Source organism: Thunnus maccoyii, chromosome 7 (genome assembly GCF_910596095.1).
Source record: "Thunnus maccoyii chromosome 7, fThuMac1.1, whole genome shotgun sequence".
NCBI classification, from domain to species: domain Eukaryota; kingdom Metazoa; phylum Chordata; class Actinopteri; order Scombriformes; family Scombridae; genus Thunnus; species Thunnus maccoyii.
In genome coordinates, this window is record NC_056539.1 from 25,002,768 (window position 1) to 25,025,274 (window position 22,507).

The 22,507-nt window shown below is 40.0% G+C and overlaps 2 protein-coding genes across 2 annotated transcripts in view; both read right to left on the bottom strand.

Annotated features, from left to right (window-relative positions):
* raver2 (ribonucleoprotein, PTB-binding 2) overlaps positions 1 to 248 on the bottom strand; it is a 100,919-nt gene extending 100,671 nt beyond the window's left edge. The window contains exon 1 of the mRNA XM_042417597.1: positions 170 to 248. Within this exon, the coding sequence (XP_042273531.1) occupies positions 170 to 175 (6 nt within the window). The 5' untranslated portion in view covers positions 176 to 248. The remainder of the gene's footprint in view (positions 1 to 169) is intronic.
* A 683-nt stretch (positions 249 to 931) lies between these two features.
* The window catches only part of cachd1 (cache domain containing 1), a 92,834-nt gene continuing 71,258 nt past the window's right edge, over positions 932 to 22,507 (bottom strand). The window contains exons 12-27 of the mRNA XM_042417329.1: positions 22,264 to 22,381; positions 20,195 to 20,363; positions 19,892 to 20,034; positions 18,726 to 18,907; positions 18,038 to 18,148; positions 16,817 to 16,939; positions 16,013 to 16,112; positions 15,541 to 15,657; positions 14,772 to 14,932; positions 14,237 to 14,323; positions 12,622 to 12,738; positions 12,230 to 12,381; positions 11,384 to 11,545; positions 10,281 to 10,358; positions 9,995 to 10,096; positions 932 to 4,806 (exon numbers count right to left, since the gene is read on the bottom strand). Coding sequence (XP_042273263.1) covers positions 4,562 to 4,806; positions 9,995 to 10,096; positions 10,281 to 10,358; positions 11,384 to 11,545; positions 12,230 to 12,381; positions 12,622 to 12,738; positions 14,237 to 14,323; positions 14,772 to 14,932; positions 15,541 to 15,657; positions 16,013 to 16,112; positions 16,817 to 16,939; positions 18,038 to 18,148; positions 18,726 to 18,907; positions 19,892 to 20,034; positions 20,195 to 20,363; positions 22,264 to 22,381 — 2,167 coding nt within the window. The 3' untranslated portion in view covers positions 932 to 4,561. The remainder of the gene's footprint in view (positions 4,807 to 9,994; positions 10,097 to 10,280; positions 10,359 to 11,383; positions 11,546 to 12,229; positions 12,382 to 12,621; positions 12,739 to 14,236; positions 14,324 to 14,771; positions 14,933 to 15,540; positions 15,658 to 16,012; positions 16,113 to 16,816; positions 16,940 to 18,037; positions 18,149 to 18,725; positions 18,908 to 19,891; positions 20,035 to 20,194; positions 20,364 to 22,263; positions 22,382 to 22,507) is intronic.

Sequence of the window (22,507 nt, forward strand, 5' to 3'; positions counted from 1 at the left end):
GTTTTTATTAAAAAACATATGACAAACACACTATGTGTACTAACTGCCAAACGTGGACATAATGTACACAGTTGACTACAACTAACCAATAGGCAGAAGCTAAAAACACAGTGTTTTTTCTCAGGAGAGACCAAAACAGAGATAAAAGGAAAGTGAATCTTGGACTTACATTCATCACGTGGCATTTAATTATCTCAACATGCAAGTGAGAAACATAGACAATAACAGGAGCCGGACCGCCTAAGTATTGATTTTTCACAGCAGACATTTTGACACGTCAAAGCAGGAAAAGCACAGGTGCAATTAATAGCATTAATGATGGCTGCATTCCACTTTTTCCAAATGTGTGACCCTGATCTACGTATAGTGCATGATGGAACTGTGTTAATGTCATCAGTCCCACCTGTGCTTTTCCTGCTATGATGACAAAATATCTGCTGTAAAAAGGTGCATAAAGTGGGTTCAGAACAAGGTTTGCTGCACTTCAAGTGTGGCTGCAATGATTGTCTTGTTCCAGCTTCATAAATGTGAATATTTTCTGGTTTCTTTTAGTCTGTTATGACAGTAAACAGAATATCTTTGGGTTGTTGACTCTTGGAAGACATCTGAGCACGTCACTTTTGGCTTTGAGAAACAGTGACATTTGATAGACTAAACAACTAATCGATTTAATCAAGAAAATAATCGACAGATTAATCCAGAATGAAAACAATCATTAGTTGCATCCCTAACTTCAAGCCATGCCCCAATCAGTGATGCCACAGCAGGTGTTTAGCTTTTGATAACTAATTGAAAACATCTGCTTTGACACTGGGATTTGAGATTGGAGCCCAGCCTGAAGGCAGTATACTTAAAAATGTAAACCCCCAGTGAGCAGAGCAGCAGCACTTTGCTGAGCTATATGCTTGGTTGTAGATTGACCCACTAAAAGCCCTCACAAAAATTGTATGGAATAAAAAAAAACAAGAGGCAATTTAAGTGTAAAATGGACTTTATCACATTCACATTGCAATAAATCTCAATTTGATAACTTTATATGATACATGAGGGGGTGATGTACACATGTTCCTTCAGTACATTAATTAATGCGATTCAGAGTGTTCTGTATACACACACATATACTTGTTTACAACAGCTGGTAAATACTGTTTAAAAGCTCTCCAGAAAAAAATGCCTTTGACAACAAACTCAATTTAGAGGAAAACAAATTGCCTCAACACACGATATCTGCAAGACTGCATTGATCTAAAAAGATTGCCCTGAAATGCTACAAGACTGCTTTGATGTCAGACTGAACTGAGAGCAGTTTTTTCCGTTGTTGTGAATGACTGTGGGTCTAAACATGACATACAGGGACAGGAACTGTTAATAAATCTGGTTTATACAGACAAACCTCTATCAGTAACTGGTCAAATAGAATAATGATGACAATGAACTGGAATATTTCACCCACTACATACATCCAGTGAGTTCAAGAACAGTGGTTTTATGAAGTGAGGATGTACAAGGCAACACCAACATGTAATGTAGGTTTTAGTCTCTCAGCTCTATCAGAGATAATTTATTTCACACTTTTGCAGCTGAAACTTTAATGGGCTCCCATCGGGTGTGTTAATGTAAATATTCTACTAAAGTGACAAACACACAACACTAGCTGTAAATGAATGTGATTTTCAGTCTTAAGTAGCAACAGAACCATAGCAGCCTACTGTAAACCCCGAACCTAATACACTGTTATTTTTGGTCATTACTCAGTGAAAAGATGAAGTACCGTTATTCTTGCAATCTAGAATTAGTTTACGGAGAGATAAGCTTTCTTTGACATTTCCAAAACACACAATAAAACTTTGAAAACTAGAAGTCTCTCAAACGTAAAAGTGTGTATTAATTTTTTCCAAGTACTGACTTCCATCCAATATGGACCTAAAGAAAAATAAACCTAAAAAAACAAAACATCCAAGGCATCAAAAATATAGTGAGACACCATGAACAGACAATTCAATATCAACCCAAATATCTGAGCATCACTTGAAGCATACATCATGTCTTACCAACATAAAAAAAACTGGAGTGTACAGGACATTAATAGCTATTTGTGATTCTGTATTTACACTTCATAATGAATCTCTGAAAAAAAAACAAAAAAAACACAACAGACATTTTTTGCACCCAGAAATAAATGGATGCCATACTGACATGATTTGACCGGTTGAACAATCAAACCAACTAAGCACAGATCGGGTCGAGTGACGCTTCATCAGAATAAAAATAAGTGGATTTCTCAATCATAATAATTTCACCTATATTCTCTAATACTATCTTGAAAAAAAAATACAACAATGCATTCAATGAAAAGGTTCCAGGTGGATCAACATTCATTCTTCACGCTATCTCTCACATACACACACACACACACTCTCACACACACCAGAGACGTGTAGAAAAGATATTTTGAGTGGTTAACCACAGAGGAGCTGACAGATGGGTGTAGCCTCTGTACAATAACAGCAGCATCTCTCCCCTCTCTCACTCTTTGATGAGGGGGGGAGACTCCATCACGGGCATCAATGGAAACTTATTTTTGCACAAAATTTAGCACACAGCGTTAACGTACACACACTATCTGCTCGGCAACACAGGCAAAAAACTGTAGTAAAATGGGGGGGGAAAAAACAACATTCTGTATTGGTGTTTTTCTACTCAGGCAGATAGAGAGGACATCACTCAGTCTCTGTCAGTTTCTCAAGACCACTGTGAGGGTCCCCAATTATCCGGACACACCAAATCCCCCAGCAGTGACTAAAGCCAGGGGGATGTTTTGCTGGTGTTACTTTCTCTCTTCCATCCTCCATCCCCAGGAGGCTTAAAAAGGCCAGCGAGCGTCCAAGTTCTCTCTCTCTCTCTCCCGATAGAGAGGACATGTCCAGAATAAAGATGTTCGGCACAGCGAGTCTTACCTTGCAAGTACACACAGACCTCAGTGAATCAGAAGTGTGAAAACAGACAGAAACAAAAAAATGTGCTGTGTATGTCACGGACCACCTCCTCCTAACTGCTCTGACATGACGTGAATAAGGCTTGTTGTTTTTGTTTTTTTACCAATACCCTCAAAAATATCTGGATTTTTTATATTTTTTTTATTATTTTTATTTTTTATTTTTTGAAAGAAGCACATCTGATTTTAACTCAGATTTTAGGTCCCTGCCCATCCAAAGAGGTTTCCTGCTTAAAGAAGACACTGTTCACCACTCTGTATAGTGAACGGGATCCTCTGGTGGAGAGCATAGCTCAGAGTACTGTATGCTTCTGGTAACAGAAAGTGAAAAAAGAAAAATGGAGGAAATAAAGCAAACGAGCTGCTCGTTACGCACCAGAGTGATGTAAAACAAAAAATGAGTTGCGCTGCAAATAGTCCAATTTTCACTTCTAGTAATGTAGTGATATTCTTAAAATTCAAAATAAACACATACATTCACAAATTTTGGGGGAGAAATAAATGAAAATGATGAGCTTATGATATGATGCATTAGTTACAGGGAGTGTGTATGTGAATAACACTTGACTAGCTGCAGCTCTTTGCTCATCTGTCCTGCAATCTACCTCTTTAATAAATAGTAGAAAAATAATCTTATTCCTCTTAATAGTGTTTTTTTTTTCTGTATTCATGTGGATCAGAGAAAATCTTTTCTATCGTGAAGTTCATGGATATTTATGAAAAATGTCCATATATTTTAAACCCTTTCATATAAGGCCAGCAGCTACTCCTTTGGATAAAAAGGCAGAAACTTTCACAGATGACCAACGTTTTGAGTGTCTATCCGCAGAATCAGGGAGAGTAAAGTTGTGATATAGAATGATAGAATCCCACATTAGATCCATGTCTGTGTTGGAAATACAGTATTTTAACTCTTCATCAGAGATGTCCAGCAGTTTTCACAAATGTAAGGAGTGCTCTGTTCCCCTCCTGCCCCTCACCACAAGTGGAGCTTAGTGGGAAACAACCTGTGTGGAGCTTAGGAGGGAGAGCCCTGAGGAGAAAGGGCTTCCCATCAGGCTCTAGATTTAATTTAATTATCCACTGGTTCTATAAAAGTGTTTGCTCTGGCCTTCCACTTGGAAATGAAGAACTTTGTCCTCCCTCAAGGCTTTTAGGTTCCAGTTGTGTCCTCTCCTTATGAAAGGCCGATGAATGGGCTCAAACACCATTTTGTTTGCTCCCAAAGGTTTTTGTGTGCTCTTACAGAGTCCTCAATGTCAAATTCCTCCAGAAAACAAACATTTCGTTATTTTTACTGGCCCCGGGTCTGATTATTTTCACTCGCCAGCTTTTGAATGGGGTTCAATGAAAAAAAGGTTGAGATGGGGATGTTGGCAAAACGAGAGCATGAGGATAATACCCATATTAAGCTAAACATCCATTCATGGCGGAGTTTCCAGGGACCATCTATCCCGACAGTACCCACTGAGTGCCGTCTAATCAAGCACAAGTGTTTTTTAAAAATAGTCTTTCATAAAAAAAACAGTTCCATCCCTGGCAGGAGGGTGCAGTTCACACTGAGGATCAGCACTCTGCATCCACACTGTGCACGGTGACTGCAGCTTGCAGGTGGTGCGTGTGCAGCGGGTGGTGGTGTGTGTGCGTGTGCCGGTAGGGGTGGAACTTGTGGCTGAGCAAAGCGGCCGTCTGGGGAGGCGTGTCCAGGTCCAGGTCGTCGTCGTGGTTTCCGACGTCGACACCCGCGGAGAGCGGGTCGTTGTTGCCGGGTGGATTCTCGCTGTCCTCCTGTGGACTCATGGTGCTGTAGCCTGGAGATAAAAACATGGAGGTTAGTGGACTGTTTTCATTTTAAACAACTCTAAAATAAATCTCATCAGTACGCACAATGCTGTTGAGACCCAGGGTTGTATCTTTTTAAAGTAATTTGAAGTTCTCTGCATGTTTTTGAAAACAGAATATAAAAGTATGCCACAATTTACAACTTGAAACTGTAATTGCTAGATCATAACTTTTGTTTTTTTTTGTTTTGACATTGTTAGCCTTTGATAGTTAACAGTGTAAAGATGGGCAATGTGGGGAGAGACAGGGTGGTATGAAATGCAATAAATGTCCCCGGCTGGAATCACACCGAGGACACTGCAGTTATGTTGTATGTGCTTTAATCATGAGGCTACCAAAACATCCTTAATTTGCATGTTTTACCTCAAAATGCACACCCACTCAATAAAAAAATGCAACATAAACCATCACCATATTATATAGCAAACCTCATTCAGACACTGATAGTCAAGCAAATGTGATAGACTTGCCAGTTACATGTATACTGGTTTGGCATAGAAATGGGAATATGCCATAGCGAATGACGCCCTCAAGTTGTAGACATTCAACAGAGAAACATTCATGTGAATACATGGTAGCACATGATGTCTCTGAAAGCATTACATTATTCCTCTTTGATGGCACATTGACAACTTAACATATCCTATGGGCAGTTCCTCCTTATGTTTTCAGCAATCTCATACAATTTGGAAAAAAAAAAGCAAGCATGCATATTCATGGCCAGTTCCCTACACATTTTGCACATACGTTCTGCCTGAGGAGATAAAAACACAAGCCAACATGGCAGTGAGGATACATTGGTAACTGGAGCAGTGGGAGGGCAATACTGCTGTCATAAAGAAAAGCGATTAGTGGGTCAGAGAAAAAGTAAATAACTGGTTGAACTTTAAAAGCCCAAAATGGAATAAAACATGTCTTAGTTTCTGAAAGCTTTATGAATCTTACAGCAGTAAATTTCATCTTCTGAGTGGGTTTCATCACCTTAAGGACCATGAAACATATCAGGAACACATGGTCTGACTTTTCTTTACAATTTTGGGAGCTGATCTGGAAACAACCTTCCTTTCTTTAATTCCCTTAGCGCCGTCTTTTTTCAGGTTTTAAAACGACACCGACACGCTGCGCGATGAGAACATCAATCTGTTATTACTGATGAGCAAATAGCCCTACAAGCTTGAGTACCTCGACCATTATATTTATGAAAAAAATTGCCTCCATTCTGGATGATGAAACATTAAACCTCCAGAGAAACTGAACCAAGTGATTTGTGAGCATGTGTGTGAGTGTGGAAGTGGGTGTGTGTGTGTGTGTCATGTAGGTTGAAGTATGTGTGTGTCTGGCCTTGTGTCAAATTTATCGACTAACAAAATCCTCTATACTCCAAACATCTGAATCATCAAGTAAACTCATCTGATCCTTCAAGTTCTTCTGGCTTTTGGAGTTCATAGTATCATGCAGAAGCCTTGTTTTGTATTGGCTAACTCAACATGAATGTTTAACAACTCTAGGACCAAGCCAAAAATTCATAAAGTCCAACAAAAGATCTGCTTTCATTATATTCTTCCTGTCATATGTTGCTGTAAGAATGCAGAGGGAATACAGATAGTAACTTACTATAATGTCCCACAATGCGGTGACACACAAAATAAAGTAATGTCCTGTATGTACCACTAAAGTGTCCTAAAATCCTGTTCTGAAGTCAAAATGAGAGGCTTTCCAATAATTCCCCCTCCCTGATTCTCACAAGATTAGCTGGGCTTTGATACCAAAAGAGAGAAAGCTGACAAAGAACTGGAGAGACAGAAGAATGAGCAGAGGGAGTGACAAGGTGGGGAAGGAGAGGGGGAGGGCAGAGAGAAGGAGAGAGGAAGGAAGGGATTTAACGAAAGGGAGGGATGGAGACTTCAAAGAAGTTCCAGACATGGAAATGCCAACTTCAGCACAGTTTATCCCCTTTTCCCACAGAGCAAGAGCCAGAGTTTCAGGCAGGTCTACAGCTAACTGTGTCCTGTTGACAATCTTCAGCTGCATCAGGTGAAGGAAAGCAAATCTCTCTTAATATCAAGAGATGTGAAGAGACAGGGGAAAGCTAGCATGTGATTGCAGCTTGGAGACAGACTCCAAAATTTCTTATTATGATTGGACCTTTGAGGTTTCAGAACATTTGGAGACTTTTCTTCTAACAGCTGGAAACAAGACAAATCCTGGAGACAGTTTACAGACACCTCAAAGACATCCAAAGTCATAAACTGAATGACATGTTGACTAAAAACTGTGTTTAAATGAAGGGTTTGACATCTCGGGGAATACACTAGCTTTTAACTTACTTTTAAATAAGAGTAAATCTTTTTATTATCTTTTATTCTCTTTTACTACATTTGTTTTCTACTGTTTTAAGGTATGTTTTTTGGGCATTTTTGCATTTTTTTCAACAGTTGACAGTAGAGACGCAGACAGGAAACAAGGGAGGGAGAGAGAGAGGGACATGACATGCGATGCAGATTTGAACCAGGGACGTTGCGGTTATGTGGTATGTGCTGTAATCGTTTGGCTACCACGGCGCTCCATTGGTTTTCTACTTTTAACACTGTGTCTCTCACCAAGAAAGGTGATAATGCTACTTTATGTTTATTATTGTGCTCGTAGTGGGTGGTGATGGTGTACTGGGATGCATTATATTGAAAACTGTTCCTAATATTTTGTCTACCCCATTAACATATATGAGGGGGGCAAAATATTAGCAACACTTTTGCTTGGTGAGTGTCTGTTTCTAAAGCAGTTGTAAACATAAACTCTAAAATGGAGCATATGGAATAAAGCTGTATGTACATTGTATATACAATATTCATGATTAAAAGGGTAGTTGAAGCCATATATTGCAGCTGATAACCATCATGGCCTTCAGCATTGCTTGTGCATCACTCACTTAACAGATTTTCAGCTCTGATTTATCTGCTACACGTAGCCTGTGTGTGCATGTGTGTACTATCGTACCCTTCAGCAGTATGAGTGAGTGGATTGCGGTAGGAGCGCACAGAGCGTAGAGGAGCAGCAACTTTGAAGCATCAACTTTGTAATGAATTTATTTTAATCCCTGACGGACTAACACCCCCTCTTTCCATTATTTCAAACTCATCTTCCTCTCTGTCCCTGTCCTCTTGCCCTTGCGTTTCACTCCTATTTCCCCTCTTTCATCATTTTTGCATTTCTACATCTCACCACTTGTCCTCCATTTTCAGTTTTTTTTCTTTCTCATGCCAGTTAAACAACATGTGATGTGTCTTTCCTGTCCACTTATCAGACTGCTCATTTGCAGATATCATTTGTAAATGATGTTCCGGATTAAAGACTGACACAATGTTCCTATGAATATGTTAAATAATCTCATTGATATTTAAGATCTTAAATTAAATCAGTACTGTCAAAAGATGTCATGCAGCAGGGGTGAATAATCTTCAATGAACTACAGAAAACACAATACTAGAGTTTAAGAAATTAAAAATCAGTTTATGGCCTAATCTAGTCTCTCGTTGTCCTTACAGCTCCACCTCACATCTCTTTATCCTCTGTGGTTTAACAGCAACATCGTACATAACACGCAGCTTACTTGTGTCTTTCTTTCACTTGAGCCCACTCCCCACTCTTCATACTAATCCTTGTCATCATCAGTTATACAACAAGCAACCGAGACACTCATTGCCAGGAAGTGAAGTGATGCTATATGTAGGTGTAAGAGCCCATGTGGGTGAAACTGTCCGTCCACACTCATCCGAGTGTCAGACTCGCAAGTTCTACAAACGGCTACAGAGAACATGAGCAACACTGTCAGAGCTGCAGATGAGAGAAAACAAGGTTCTGAGCTGTGATATAATGAAAAGAACAAGCCAGGAGCTGTACTGCTGCCAAAGATCTGAGAACTAACTGTGGATGTGCTGTAGCATTCAAAAAAGGAATAAGACTTGTTAAAAAAAGGTCATACCTAAGCCTAAAATATGCAATTTTATGCTAATGTAGCTAATGTAGCTTTTTATCATGTTATGGTTTTATGATCTATAATGTATGTTAATAAAATATCCTCATTGTAGAGAAAAGAAACTTTATGTTTTGTCACTTCTATGGCCCTGGGTCACTGTGGGAGCAGGCAAAGCGTAACACAGCTCTTCCAGCTCTTCCTGGGGGATCCCAAAGCTTTCCCAGGTGGGATATGCACACCATCCGGCTTGTTCTGGGTCTACCCGGGGGGTCTCCTCAGGAGGGCATCCAGGAGGTATCCCGATTAAATGCCTGCTCTATACCACCTCAACTGGCTTCTTTCAACAGAGAGGAGAGGTGGTTACTACTTACGAGATCCCCCCTGAACATCTGAACACCTCACCCTGTGCTTGAGGGTGAACTCAGAAACCCTGTCTTTGTGGACAGCTCGAAGTCCTATCGTTGAGAGTTTGGTTCCAGAGCCCGTTGCCGTGTGTGTAGGTGATGATGCCCGCATGGTTGCGTTTATACTAATATTCCATATTTACATTGACGTAGCTGTGCTTATATTTTCTCCGCCTGAGGCAAAATCTCAGCAGAACTCATGGGTGGTTATCAGTTATTTTATGGAGTGTGGGATAGGTCAGTTTTGTGTAAAAAAAACAACAACAAAAAAAAACTGATTCATTTACCACAAAGATTATTTTAGCCTGAACAAAGTGTTGTGTAAGAATAACGTAACAAAAATTGATCAGTTGCAAGAACCGCCTCCATGGAGAGCTGATTATGAGGACATTTGACCTCCGGAGCGTGGAAAGGAAGTGAAAGCTCATGACCAATTATTGGAAATTTTATATAAAACAGTGCCCAGGGATATTGTAGGTGCTTCTTGTTCTGACTAAAAACCGTCCACCCAGTCATCATTACATATAAATTCTGACAACAAACAGCAGTAACATAGCTCAACTGTTATTTTTAAGTATATTCAGTTGAGTTAGACCAGGTTTCACCTTTTAGAGAACCATGTAACATTACTAAGTAGTAGGAAATCTATGAAAAGTCAGTTTTGCTTTCTGTCAATGCTGATGTACCGCATGATTGAATGTCATCACGCTTGTTCTTCTTTTGTAAACCTCCCACCTCTATTGATCTATGTGCTTGTGAGAACTAGAGAATACGTCTTACCATGGTCACTCTCTGTCCCCGATCGTCCCCAGTACCTCCGTCTCCGCTCTGGAGTGTGAGTGTGCCTCTCGATCACCGCGGCAATAAATCGAGTGTTACTTACTGGAAGTTAGGAGAGGACACAGGTCAGCACAAAGGCTCTGTTTAATGAGCAGATACTCCTGCTGTACAATAGTAAACCCAAGTTTAAAACTCTGCAATCCAAAGTATTCAAACCCTTGTATTTGTGGTAGCATATGTTACATATAACTTCATTTATATCAATGAGACATCAAACAAAACTTACTGATTCCTCTGTCCTCATGGCTGTCTTCATCCCTCTCATCTCTTTCGTTATCCAGGTTGGACATTCTCACTGACATTTCTGGAGGTGAAGAGAGTGGGAGGGAAGAAGCAGAAAACCAAGATGAGATAGATGCTACTATCCTAATATGTGAAGTATTACAAACATGGTTTATTTATCCAAAACCACAACCCAAAGGCCAGTTAATTTTAGATGGAGTGTGTGAGGATTACAGTTAATATTCCAATTAGCTCTTCAGCCCAGATAATAACTCGTGTACATGATCTTAGCAGCCAGAAGGAAGGCTCGTTTTTGTGTGTGTGTGTGTGTGTGTGTGTGTGTGTGTGTGTGTGTGTAAAGGTGTAGTTTTTACAAAAAGGGAGGGTGCACATGTTGCACCTTAAAACTGCAATTTAAGTTAATCTTGCCTTTAACCGTGTATGTTTGTGTGTCTTGCCAGTACAAGCTAAAGCTGTGGAAGAGATTGAACATACCCTCCATGCACACACACACACACACACACACACACACAAAGCTAAGAGTATTGCAGTTTTTATGAGCCAATTCCTCAGTGTAATGCCTTGAGATAACGTAACGCTGCACGCTCCACCATCTATTCCAAGTTGTTTACCAAACTATCAGACTGAAAGTGACTAAGACGAAGAGTTTTAATGAGGCTGTAATCTTGTTAGATGTTTTTGTCAATAACGCTGAGTAATTACACAAATCATGTAGCAGATGCTGCTGCTGTGTGACGCTAATGTCAGCTGTTTAGCTCCAACAGCATTTGCCACACTGCTTTAAAACTTTGTGTCTTTCTTTGACACTTAAAGAAATGTGAGGAAAAACACATAAAGGGTAACACAAACAGCTAGCAGATTTGTTTTCATTGTTGATCTTGTAGTTCTTTTAGTACTACAGGCCAACCAGTAGGCATAAAGCAGAATTCAGAACAGAATTTAGTGTTTTTCTACTTTCTGGGCCAAAATATATGACAGTGTGCTGTAAAAAGCAGTTAAAAGTGATGAAATTTCACGTCATATCTGTAAGTTGTATGTATGTAGACACTGCATTTCTACATATGTGTGTCCATCCTTCAGTCTTACCCTGCGCTGCCAGTGGTGACATGTGCTGGTGTGAGCGCCTGTGGATCTGGTGTCTGTACGCATACACGGCCAACACCAACACCATGATGCATCCCATGATGCCCCCGGCGACGGGACCTACAGGTGCGCTCTTGATCATGTTCAGAGACGCCACCTCCTCGTCTGCAGGAGAGATAGAGAAGACAAAAGGATAGGTAGGGGTAATCAGACGTTTTTTTAATGAAGTTATAAAGGATTTCAGATGGCTCAAGAAGTGGCAATACAACAAGCTTATGTCATACAGCACAGGGTCAGATCTCAACTCCTGCTGCACTGCTAGTGCATCTTCTACTTCGCCTCTATTCTCTCATCAGTGTGAACTGCTGCGGAAGAGTTATCTAACTGCAGGCAGATGGCCAAATCCCCCTCTGAGAAAAGTGATATAAAAACTGAGGAAAAACAACAGAAACGTTTGAAATATTGGTTTTCTGTGATCTACAAATGTAACAGCTCTGCTGGTCTGAGGACCCAGAAACATTGTGCCTTCTGAATTCTTTTGTTGTTGCTTGTTTGTTTCTTTACTCTGCTGGCTGACATTATACATTTTTTTTAATGTCTCATAACTGTGGAACCAAGCCTGATTAAAATGTTAACTAGAAGTGCACTGAAGTTAAAAAAAAAAAAACTTTTATTACCAGTTCTTAAATATAACTTGTTAGAGATGCAGAGTATTTGAAAGACTCAGCTCGTTTATCTCAGTCTTAGACTTAAAAAACCCATCATAGTTACAAACAGATGGCCTAAAATAACCATTTCTTTAGGGTAATGGTTCAGTAGAGCGTGCTTTCAAACCCAAATGTCACTCACCCAGAAGCCCCATGCTATCCACATAGGGACTCTTTGCGCCGACGATGCCCCCGAAACACTCTTTCTGCAGGGCACAGTATGGCTTGTCTAGATGAGTTTTACCATCTCTGTCCACCATGCACCACTCACAGTCCAACACACCGAAACAGTCGCTGAAACAATACACAGAATATACATACAATGATCAAAACAAGACACGCTTGAAAAAACTTTTTCAGAGATTGGTAAAGTGGTTAGTCAAGATTCTGGGTAAATACGTGCAAAAATGTTTCTAAAGTGACTTTCTTCGTCATTACCACTGGGTGGCACTGTGCTGTTAATGTGTACTATAATGTTCTCGTGGTTGGTGTGTTGGTTTATTTATGATGTTGTTATGAACTGTGCGTGTTTACCTGCTGGTGTATCTCTGGCTGCAGCGGGTGTTGATACACTGGGGCAGGGTGTCATGCAAACTGGGATCAATCACATTCAGACTGATGGGCTCCTGATGCACCTCACAGCTAGGGTTTCTGCACAACACACACAATCATAAAACACACAAGGTAAAAACACAGAGAAGCGTAGGTACATATTCTTGGAAAAAAATACAAACAACAACATTCAGCAGACAACATCCATCCAATTCCAAGCATGAAACATGATTACACATGACAAAAGCAGATAAAGTAAAATTGACATTAAAAAGCATGAGCCCACAAAGTCATGTCCTCAACTTGTCAATTTATGCAAAACAGCCTGAAAAAAAAAAAAAAAAAAAAGAAGAAGAAAAACATCAATGCTGCTTGACACAAAACACAGAGAAAAATCTGACAGTGAAAAATGATAATTGCCTGTCCTCCTGAAATAAAAGAAGAACTGGCATTTGAAACATTGATGCGCTGTCAAAGGCTGCTGATGGCTGATGAAAGGAGGTGGGTGAAACAAGAGAGAGAGAGATGTGAGAGACACTGTGAATGATAGACAGAGTGGCAAAAACAGTAGAGGAAAAAAAAAAAAAAAAGACTGACACAGCTAGAGCAAGCTAGATATACAGAGAGAGAGAAAGAAAAAGTGAGGAAACACCCACTAACATTTACACTGGACGCAGCAGCACACGCATGTCCGCAATTCAAATGATAACAATAGGAATATGAAAGAGACTTGCCAGCTTGGAAAGATGTGCATTTTTAAAAGACACCACAGTCATGTACAAGGACTAAAGACATGATATTTACAAATGTCAATCATTAGTGCTAACACAATATGATAGAAAATAATCTATCTGAGAAATAAAACATAATAAACATCTGATGTTGAGGCCGCAAATCATTTACTTATATTCATTATTTAAATAAACATCATACAATGAATATGTTCTTTGACTTATGACAAGACATGACTTTGCACTGGGGTTCTCTGACATCCATCTAGCATCTATAACCAATATCTCCAGTGCAGGAGTCAATAAACTAAACTAATAAAATAGTGTACAGAACATGCTGGTGGTCTTTATCTGAATAACAGTTCAAAACCTATTTCACAGCACCCTTTCTAGCTTTCCTTATGATTTGTAAATGTCAACCTGAAGAGACTGTATCTGCCTGGTTTGTGATTGACAGCTAACTGTCTTGTCTGACATATACACCAAGACTGGTACATCCTTAGGTAATTCTTCAATTAACAAAGAGTTTGGGTTGTTTTGATTAAATATAAAATCCTAGTATTAAGAACCAGCTTTATTGAGTTACAAAACAATAAGACTGGCTTGCTTCTGGCCTTTGTTTAGACACAAAACATCCTCAAATACCTCTGAGACAATGGGGACGAGTAGTTTGTGATACTACTACTGTAACAATCCACACATCCTCAGAAAAAGTATCAGGCTTCATCATAAGCTGTCTAAATGAAAACTCATTCACTAGTTATGTAGCCTTCATATTACATCACTTAATGTCATATAAGAAGCAATGTGAAATGTATGGATATAAATGTAGTGTATTATGTGGCTCAGGAATGTCTTCTACTGACCTGTTTTCAGCACTGGTGAGGTTGCCTGTACACTCGTTGACCTCTAGAGGGCACTCACATGGGCACTCACACTCATTCTGCTCCATTCTGAAACACACAAGTTACATGTTCATTGAGAAACGTTCACATCATAGTTCATTTTTATGGTAAACATAATTGACCGTGGAATATTGGCTCTGTACAAAGTGGCTTCCCTGAAATACATCATATATCAGACAGAGCAAAAGTAAAAATCTTCAGAGAGAATGAGCAACTTTTCAGGACAATGGATTATTATTATTATTAAACACATTTTTTTCTAGCTGAGTATCTGTTCAAATAAAAAAGGCAGGATGTGATTGTACATAAAATTCACAATTATTGACTCTTAAAGTCACAACTAAAGGTGAAAGGATTCTTTTCTGAACTTGAAAAAAAGACTAAATATCAAACATATTCTGCAGTGAGTCCCAAAAGGAGTATCATCATTTTTTAGGTGCCTGGGAGCTAAAACAGGTAGGTGAAACCCTGGTGGGTATGTGGGTGAGGCAGAGACCTGTGGCAGTTGAGACAGAGGCGGTCCACGGTGCTGCAGGCGCAGAACGCCAGAGAGTCACAAGTTTCGTTGACGATACCAGCAAATGCGTTGGTGCCAGGGATTCGGGTCAGACGATACTTAGAACAATGGCTACCGTGGACGAGGTTGGTTAGATCCCCCTGAGAGAGAAAAAGACAGAGAGAGCAAGATTAACAAAGTATTCCACTGGGTGTCTGGAAGTTTAAGAGATGTTTTTAAAGATCTTTTTATTTTGAATGCAAATCAAATTTAAAAAAAAAACAATATAAAAAGGGTTGGGCCTCTTTGTAATTAACCACAACAAATTAAAATCCTGGATCTATAAAGAGAGAATATAAAAATGAATGAGACACATGACATTATCTACAAAGGGACCTGAGGTATTTAGAAAAATGTATAATATTATTCTAACTCTGGGGTTATGTCAGAGAGGGTAACCAAGATTTAACTAAAATTACATGGTGAAAAAAAATAACATTACATTACTGTAAGGCTGTAGGCTTTAAACTGCCCTCTAACTACCTAAAAACACACAGTAGTTCTAATACAATCAGAGTAATAAGAAATACTCCATGGTTGCAACACCAAACATGGCCACAAGATGGCAGTGTTATACTATCAGATATTCACATTGTTAAGAAGGACCCTAACAAGTGTGTCTGTGTTTGTCTGCTAGCAGATCCATCAGACTGAAACTGTTTTCTGCAGCCAGTCGTACATCCAGTTATCTTCTCTATCTCTGACGTACCAGTATGCTGGTGTTGAACTTGTAGAAGCGCTGCACGGTGCGGTCACTGAAGCTGTTACACAGGTTTTTCTTGACAAAGTTGGGATGATTCAGGATGTCATTCGCCACCAGTGGCTCCTGCCATCAAAAAGTCACGAGGACAAAGTGATGAATGAAAGAAGGAAATAAAACATCAGACAGATTAATTAGACAAGTCCAAACTAAATCTTGCAAGGAAGTAGAGGGTGTTTACAGTTTGCTTGTTTATGGATGAGAATGAGTGTGTTTGTGGGTGCAAATGTTTTTTGTCTTGCATGTTTTACACTACAATAAAATCATTCTGGCCATTTGGCCTTGGTTATGGACATATTTAATGTGTTGTTTTGTGTCTTGTCAAAGAGACAGATTGTTTCATTCATGTTTGATGTTTTTTTTTGTTGTTGTTGTGTGGTTGTGATTTTTACATTTATTTATTTGTCTCTGGGTCCGTTACCTTGTGTGTGATGTGCTGTTGCTCTGCAGGAGCATGACCTTTGGGGTCAATGAGAGTGGGATGTGCTACCAGGTATCCCCTGTCCTCCATTATGAAGCACCTACGATACACAAAGACACAAATATATGTAAGTGAGAGCAGACAGTAACTGCTAATTCTTTGAGGCTGGATGGATTAAATCAAACAATAAATATTAACTTACACCTGTTTTACCATAAAACGATATTAACTACAATTATTTTAGATCCCTCTTTTTACCCAGTACCTATTCCAACTCATCCATCTGCTAAATAATGCTCCATTCTACCTCCCTTTATTCCTTAAACATTCTGCCAAATACTGCTCCTCTTTGCCCCACACCCCCATTTGGGCTAATCCTGTTTTATATGGCCCCTGAACATCAACAGAAAGAAGATGAAGGAAGTGAAGAGGGAGAGAGAGAGAGAGAGGTGAAGACAAGGGAAGAAGAGGGGACTGGGAGAGGAGGGGGTGGAAGAAAAGTATGAGGAGAAAAAAAAACAAAACGGTCGACATAAAAGCTGGAGAAAGTACGTAGGACTGAGGCAGCAGCAACGCCACATCTCCAGCAGCCCATGATAATCAGCTTATCTCTTCTTCCCTCTGTCTTTTTTCTTTTTATTCTGCAAGTTTAATTCTTGCTCAGTAAAAATGAAATTTTGTCACACTCTAAGGAAATTACAGGGGCAAGCATAAGGGAAGCAATGATGTGTATGAAGAAGGACAACAGAACAAATGGGGGGGAAAAAACCCTCAAAAAGACGACAAGTAAGCCAACCGTCTTACCTGATCTTGTTGCCCTTGTCCTGGTTGCAGATGGGCAGCAGGTCCAGCAGGACCTTATAGAAGTAGCGTAGGGTAAAGTCTATACCCATCACTGCAACTGCATAACCAGGGGCCATCTGAGAGCTAGAAAGAGAAGAGAGGACAGATAAGAAGACAAAAAGAAGAAAAGGACAGACACAAAAAGGAAGCATGAAGGGATTGAAATGACCTGGTAAAAAGTAAAACGTCTTTGTTAAACCGTTGTTGTGTCTGTGTCTTAAGTATCCTACAAGTCAATAGTCTACTTTCTACAGACCTTACAGGATAAGATCAACATTTACAGACACCTTCAATAATCCACATTTACCTGCACACTCTGGGAATTACTGTTTACACAAACGACAGACTGCACAATGATATGCTCACTGAGCCAGTACACAACAAACTAATCCTGACTCATCAAACACACCGATACGCACTGTTTGTCTGTATACTGTACATTTGCATGGACCATGGTAAACAGTTCTTGTTACACTGCTTCAAGCAGTGTTGTGGCTATCCTAGTGAGTGGCATTTTAAGCTTGCTGAACTAGAAACATAAACACTTTAATCTCAGCTGCAATTACATGCTTCTTAAAGCCTCCAATTCTCTACTAAAAGAGTTTATGTAGAAAGCAGTCTGCAATCATTTCTGTGATAATTGGGAAAAGCATAGGGTGTGTTATCCTTTTGGTTATTTGGCTTTCTTGTGTCCACACCAGACGTTTGGAGGAATACAGCGACTTGCTTAAGAGCACGCGAGAAGAGGATGCTTGACGATATCTGGGACTGAACCCAGTACATTTGGGTGAAGAATATGCTCTCACTGCAACAAAATAATAAATAGTGTCTCCTTATGTCTTCTTCAGATTCTCTTCTGTCTTCAGAGATGGTGAGATCTGACTGAAGTGACTTCCAGGCTGAAAGCCTAAGTGCCTAAAATGATGGCTTGGATCATAATAATCATGCAACTGCCACATTTGATAATGAGTGCTCTTAATTTATCGTTGCTCATCACTAGTGGTTCTGTGTAAAGATTCACACAAAAAATTTAGCAATGATGAAATGATTAAACAAGTCATCATTTCTCAGATACTCATTCAGGAGCAGATGTGACTTGTAGAAATAGATATCCCCCTGTGCAGTAATAAACTAATAAAGCAGAGGGGTTTACTGTGGTAACAATACATGCAGTCTTCTTACCTGGAGGCATGGATGGTGTGACTGATGGTCACAACATAACCTGCCCCACCCACATCCAGGTAGGGCCCCGTGAAGGTGATGAGGCCAGGGTTAGCCACCGCATGCTGGTACCTACACGACACAATACATGAAACAGTCAGAGGCAGGGGTGTTTCATAAAGTTTGCAGTACAATGTACAATCAATGCAGGTTTGAAAACACTTGCCAAGGGCTGAAGTGGAAATTTTAATTATTTACTGGTTATCACCAACAAGCCTTGTGCTCACAGTGATTGTACTCTACAAAATGTGCTGATAACCATCCTAACTGGACAAAGAAAAACAGAACATGCCAGAATAATTGGACATGACTAAAAAAAAATGTGTTCTCTGTTAACTTTATTATTTCAGCTTCACTTTATCTTTAGAGTAAACAGTGATGAAAAATGTTATGCCCGCCTAATATTCTCTTGGCTGTATAAGAGTTTATTACAAATCAACAGCTAGACAAGATTCAGCTCAGTAACGATTATGAACCATTTTTAAGCAACACGCACCTACAGTTTGCAGACACACACTTCACTTTAACTCTTACCTACCCAACCCTGTCTCATAACTCCTTGTTCTCCCCTAAAACACACACACACACACACACACACACACACACACACTCCTTCCTCCCCCTTCACACCCTCCAAAGTATGCCTCACCATTGTCTACGGGTCGGGTCGAAGGCTTTGTCCATCAATGATCCTGGGTAAATCCGGAGCACCCCACTGGGCGTTGCTATGTAACGCCGCACAATGTAGCAGTTGAGGCTACTCATTTCCATTAGTGTCATCCACTCATCCGTGACGTGACTGGTCGCCATAACCTCGTTCCTGACAGAGGACTGCCGAGGGGAAGGATGGAGAGAGAGAGAGAGAGAGAGGGAGAGGAGGGATTGTGAGGGTGGAGGAAGGAAGGAAGAAAGAAATTGGGGAAGGAGTAGAAAAGTAAGAGATTAAATCTGTGGTTGGCCTGAAATGTAAGTTGGTAAAAAACTTTTGGCAAGTCTGCCTCCAGTCGAGCCACAAAAACAAAACAGAAATAAAAAGTGACTACTGTCTATTCAACTCCTCTACTTTCAAAACTTAACTTACAATCAGAAGTGAAATTTTTCTACTGTCTTACTGCTGAAGACAGTCATACACATTTTCCATCAAATATGATGTGTTTAAGATGAAGAAATCATAATCAAGAAATCACAAATGATAAGGCTCGGAAAACCAATTTTCTCTATTGCTCCTAAAGACCTGAAAAACACTCAGAAAGATCACATCACAGGACCATTTCAGAAAAGCTTCGACGTTTGAAAGGGGTGATGAGGTCACTGGAGGAGGCCTTTAAGACTAGCCTGGGAATGAGAGCTGGGACTGTGGCTTAGAGTTCAAACTCTAACCCCCTACTCCCCCCAGGACAGGAATGCACACAGATTGCCAAAGCCACATGGGGGTCTGTCCCCTTCTTAAAGATGCAGAGCTTAATTTAAATTTTGTGAATATTAGTTTTAATATTAGTGGCCTGAAAAGTTGGACCATCTTTGTCAGATACTGTAAGTAACTGAAGGAAAGTTATAACCAATAAGTACATCTAAAAACACAAGTGTAAAAAAAAAAAATCCCTTAAGCTCTCCTGGGACACATTAATTGTGTGTCAAAGTGCTTTTACATACTTACTCAATATGAATATTTGTGAACACGTCTGTAACCAGACCGCAGGGCTGGCTATGTGCCACGTGTTTGTCAGGTAAACAACATTAATACTGTGTTTGACAGTGTGTGCCTTCAGGCCAGCCTCAGCACTGAGCTGTAACTGTGTTCCCATGCTTGTGTACCTTGAGGCCTGGGTTGGCTATGAGCCTGGTGTTATCACTCAGGTAGGCGGTGTAGTGCTCCACCATACGCTTTGTTTCTGGCTGACTGAGGTGCTCGTAGGGAGAGGAGAAACTACCAGCTGCCAACATCACTGTGGGAGATTCTGGGAAAAACACAGAGAGGGAAAGAGGGACAGTCAGAGGTGCTAAATCAAAGTTTTAGAGCTGACTGTGGATAAAAATAAGTATTGTAATCGTATACTAATCTAATACTCTACGTTTTGACATCATAGCCGAGGTCTGTGGACCAGGTGCTTTTCTTACCGACGGTGGCGAGCTGTTTGAAGTGCAGGCAGGAGCTGGGCTGACCCAACAGGTCTAAACGATGGTAGAGGAGCTTGGAGCTGGGAGCGGTGTTCAGGTTCTTCAGCTGCTTTACTGGGATCTCTGGCTGCACGTACACGATGCACAGGATGAACGACGTGTCCTGGACCTAGAGGACAAGAAAGGAAAGGAGCTTAATTTATGCTTTACATTAGAGATCCCCTCCTGATATGTTTTAAGACATTTAAAAGTACTCTGCTTTAAATAATGATTTGTGTCTGATATGTTATTCCCCCCCAAAAAAGTTCAACTACCTTGTTCAACTCCCTGATTGAAAAATTATACATCTATGAATATACAAATATGTTTTGTCTCAAATGTTTAACTACTAGACACAAGATACTACACTGGAAGTTTCAATTTTCACATCCCACTTGTGTAAGTTTAGACTACGATTAGCATCCAAAATTGTTCTGTTGTGACAAAATCATGGTCATATGTGCACATCTTAAATTCAGATTTAAGGTGAGCACTGAGAATCTTTCCCCCTTCTAGAGTCAAACTGAGCACACACCAAACATCCAAGTTTTTTTTAGTGAAGGGACTTTAACATGAACATATTCCAGATGAATCCGCAGTATGCAGTCAAGCAAGTTTAGTACATACACTAAAATACGATACATTTACTTTTAGTGACCGGGGTAAGCTGATGAATAACATACTGGGTGTTGATGATGGTTATTGTACACTTGAGTCCTACATATTTTGTCGAAACTAGAGGCAGGAGAGACGATGACATTACACACACTCCCCATCTCCATCTCCCCTCTTTCTCTATGTTTAGTGTTAGACATCACAGTCGGTGTTTTATGGGCTGCAGGCGTCTTCCACAGAAGACAACTGCTATCGCCCCACCAATTCTAAATAAATCATGCAGGACTAGCCTGGTCTTTAAATTATGAGGCCTTGTTGCTGAACCATGTCATGAGGAAATAGGAGAAAATGAACTAATTTTGTCGTAATTGTGGTCAAAAGTACAAAATTTGACAATATGATCGTTTCATTGATAAGTTCCCTGAATATAGGAAAAAAAACTGCGTGGGAACAACAGTCTCTTCTTGATTGTTGCTCTCTAGGTCATTTTTCTGGGTCTGGAACATTCATTTTAAAAACCAGACACAGCTGTCCAAGTCATGGCAAAGGTGATGTGTTTGAACTCTTGCGCTTGTGTGAAAAAAACAAAATGTCAAAAGCTTTTAAAAAAGGCCAAAAGTGAAATGTCTACATTAAGTGCGATATTTTTGCTCCTGCCAAAAACTCTAAATGTCAGAAAGCAAAAAGAGTCAACATGGCGTGATGTTATTGCTGTCCTGTTGCCATTTGTTCCTAACACATGACACTTCTGGGCCTGAGAGGAAAAGCAGATTTGAGGCGTAGACAGTTTCTGGGTGTGGGAGCACTTGGTTTTTATTACACTGACTAATTTAAGGTGGCGGAGGTTTGGTGGAGACACAAAGGCTGGGAACATAAATCTCTATACTGTTTTTATACAGCTATACAGAAATGATAACGAGCTATAGACAGCGAGGGAAGAGACGGAGAGAAAGTTAAGTCAGCGGAGGAGTATTTGAGACGGTTTTTGTCCCGTCATGACAAAGGCTCATGAGCCAAAGATCATTCGTCATTGATCTGACTACAAAAGCACTTGATGTGTTTTAAAAGGGTGTAATCCTTTCACTTATATTTATTCTGGCCTACTGTCATTCAAATAATGACAAAATAAGAAATTATTGGTATATAATCTCCATCATTGTTAAAGTTGATTTATAAACTAACTTTATTTTCTGCTTTGGGAAACATTAAAATTACACAGACAATAAGAAAAAGATGATGATGTTGGGTGCACTGCTTAGTCATGTGTTCTTATTTCAAATAGATTTGAAATGTATGCAAACTTGCTTATTTGTGTGTGTCTTCAAGTGTGAAATGGTGAAGCAGAAAGTCATCAACTAAATGCTGATCTGTGAAGGAAAAATGTTACGTGTTGAGCCGACTACACCGTCACCTACCAGCTTCCAGGCGTAGCTAACGTTGTATGCGTCTTTGCTGTTGTCCCTGAGTCGGTTGGTGTGCCAGGACAGAGAGGAGTTGACCGGCACGACGATGATCTGACTGCCCAAAGGGAGGCTGCAAGAAATACAGAGCTTTTGAGTAATCACAAAAATACACATTAAATGTGCTATGAACTGGTTTATATCCACGGCTGAAGGTAATTTTGGTTTTAAATGGTTTTTGAAGCTGGCGTCTTCCTCA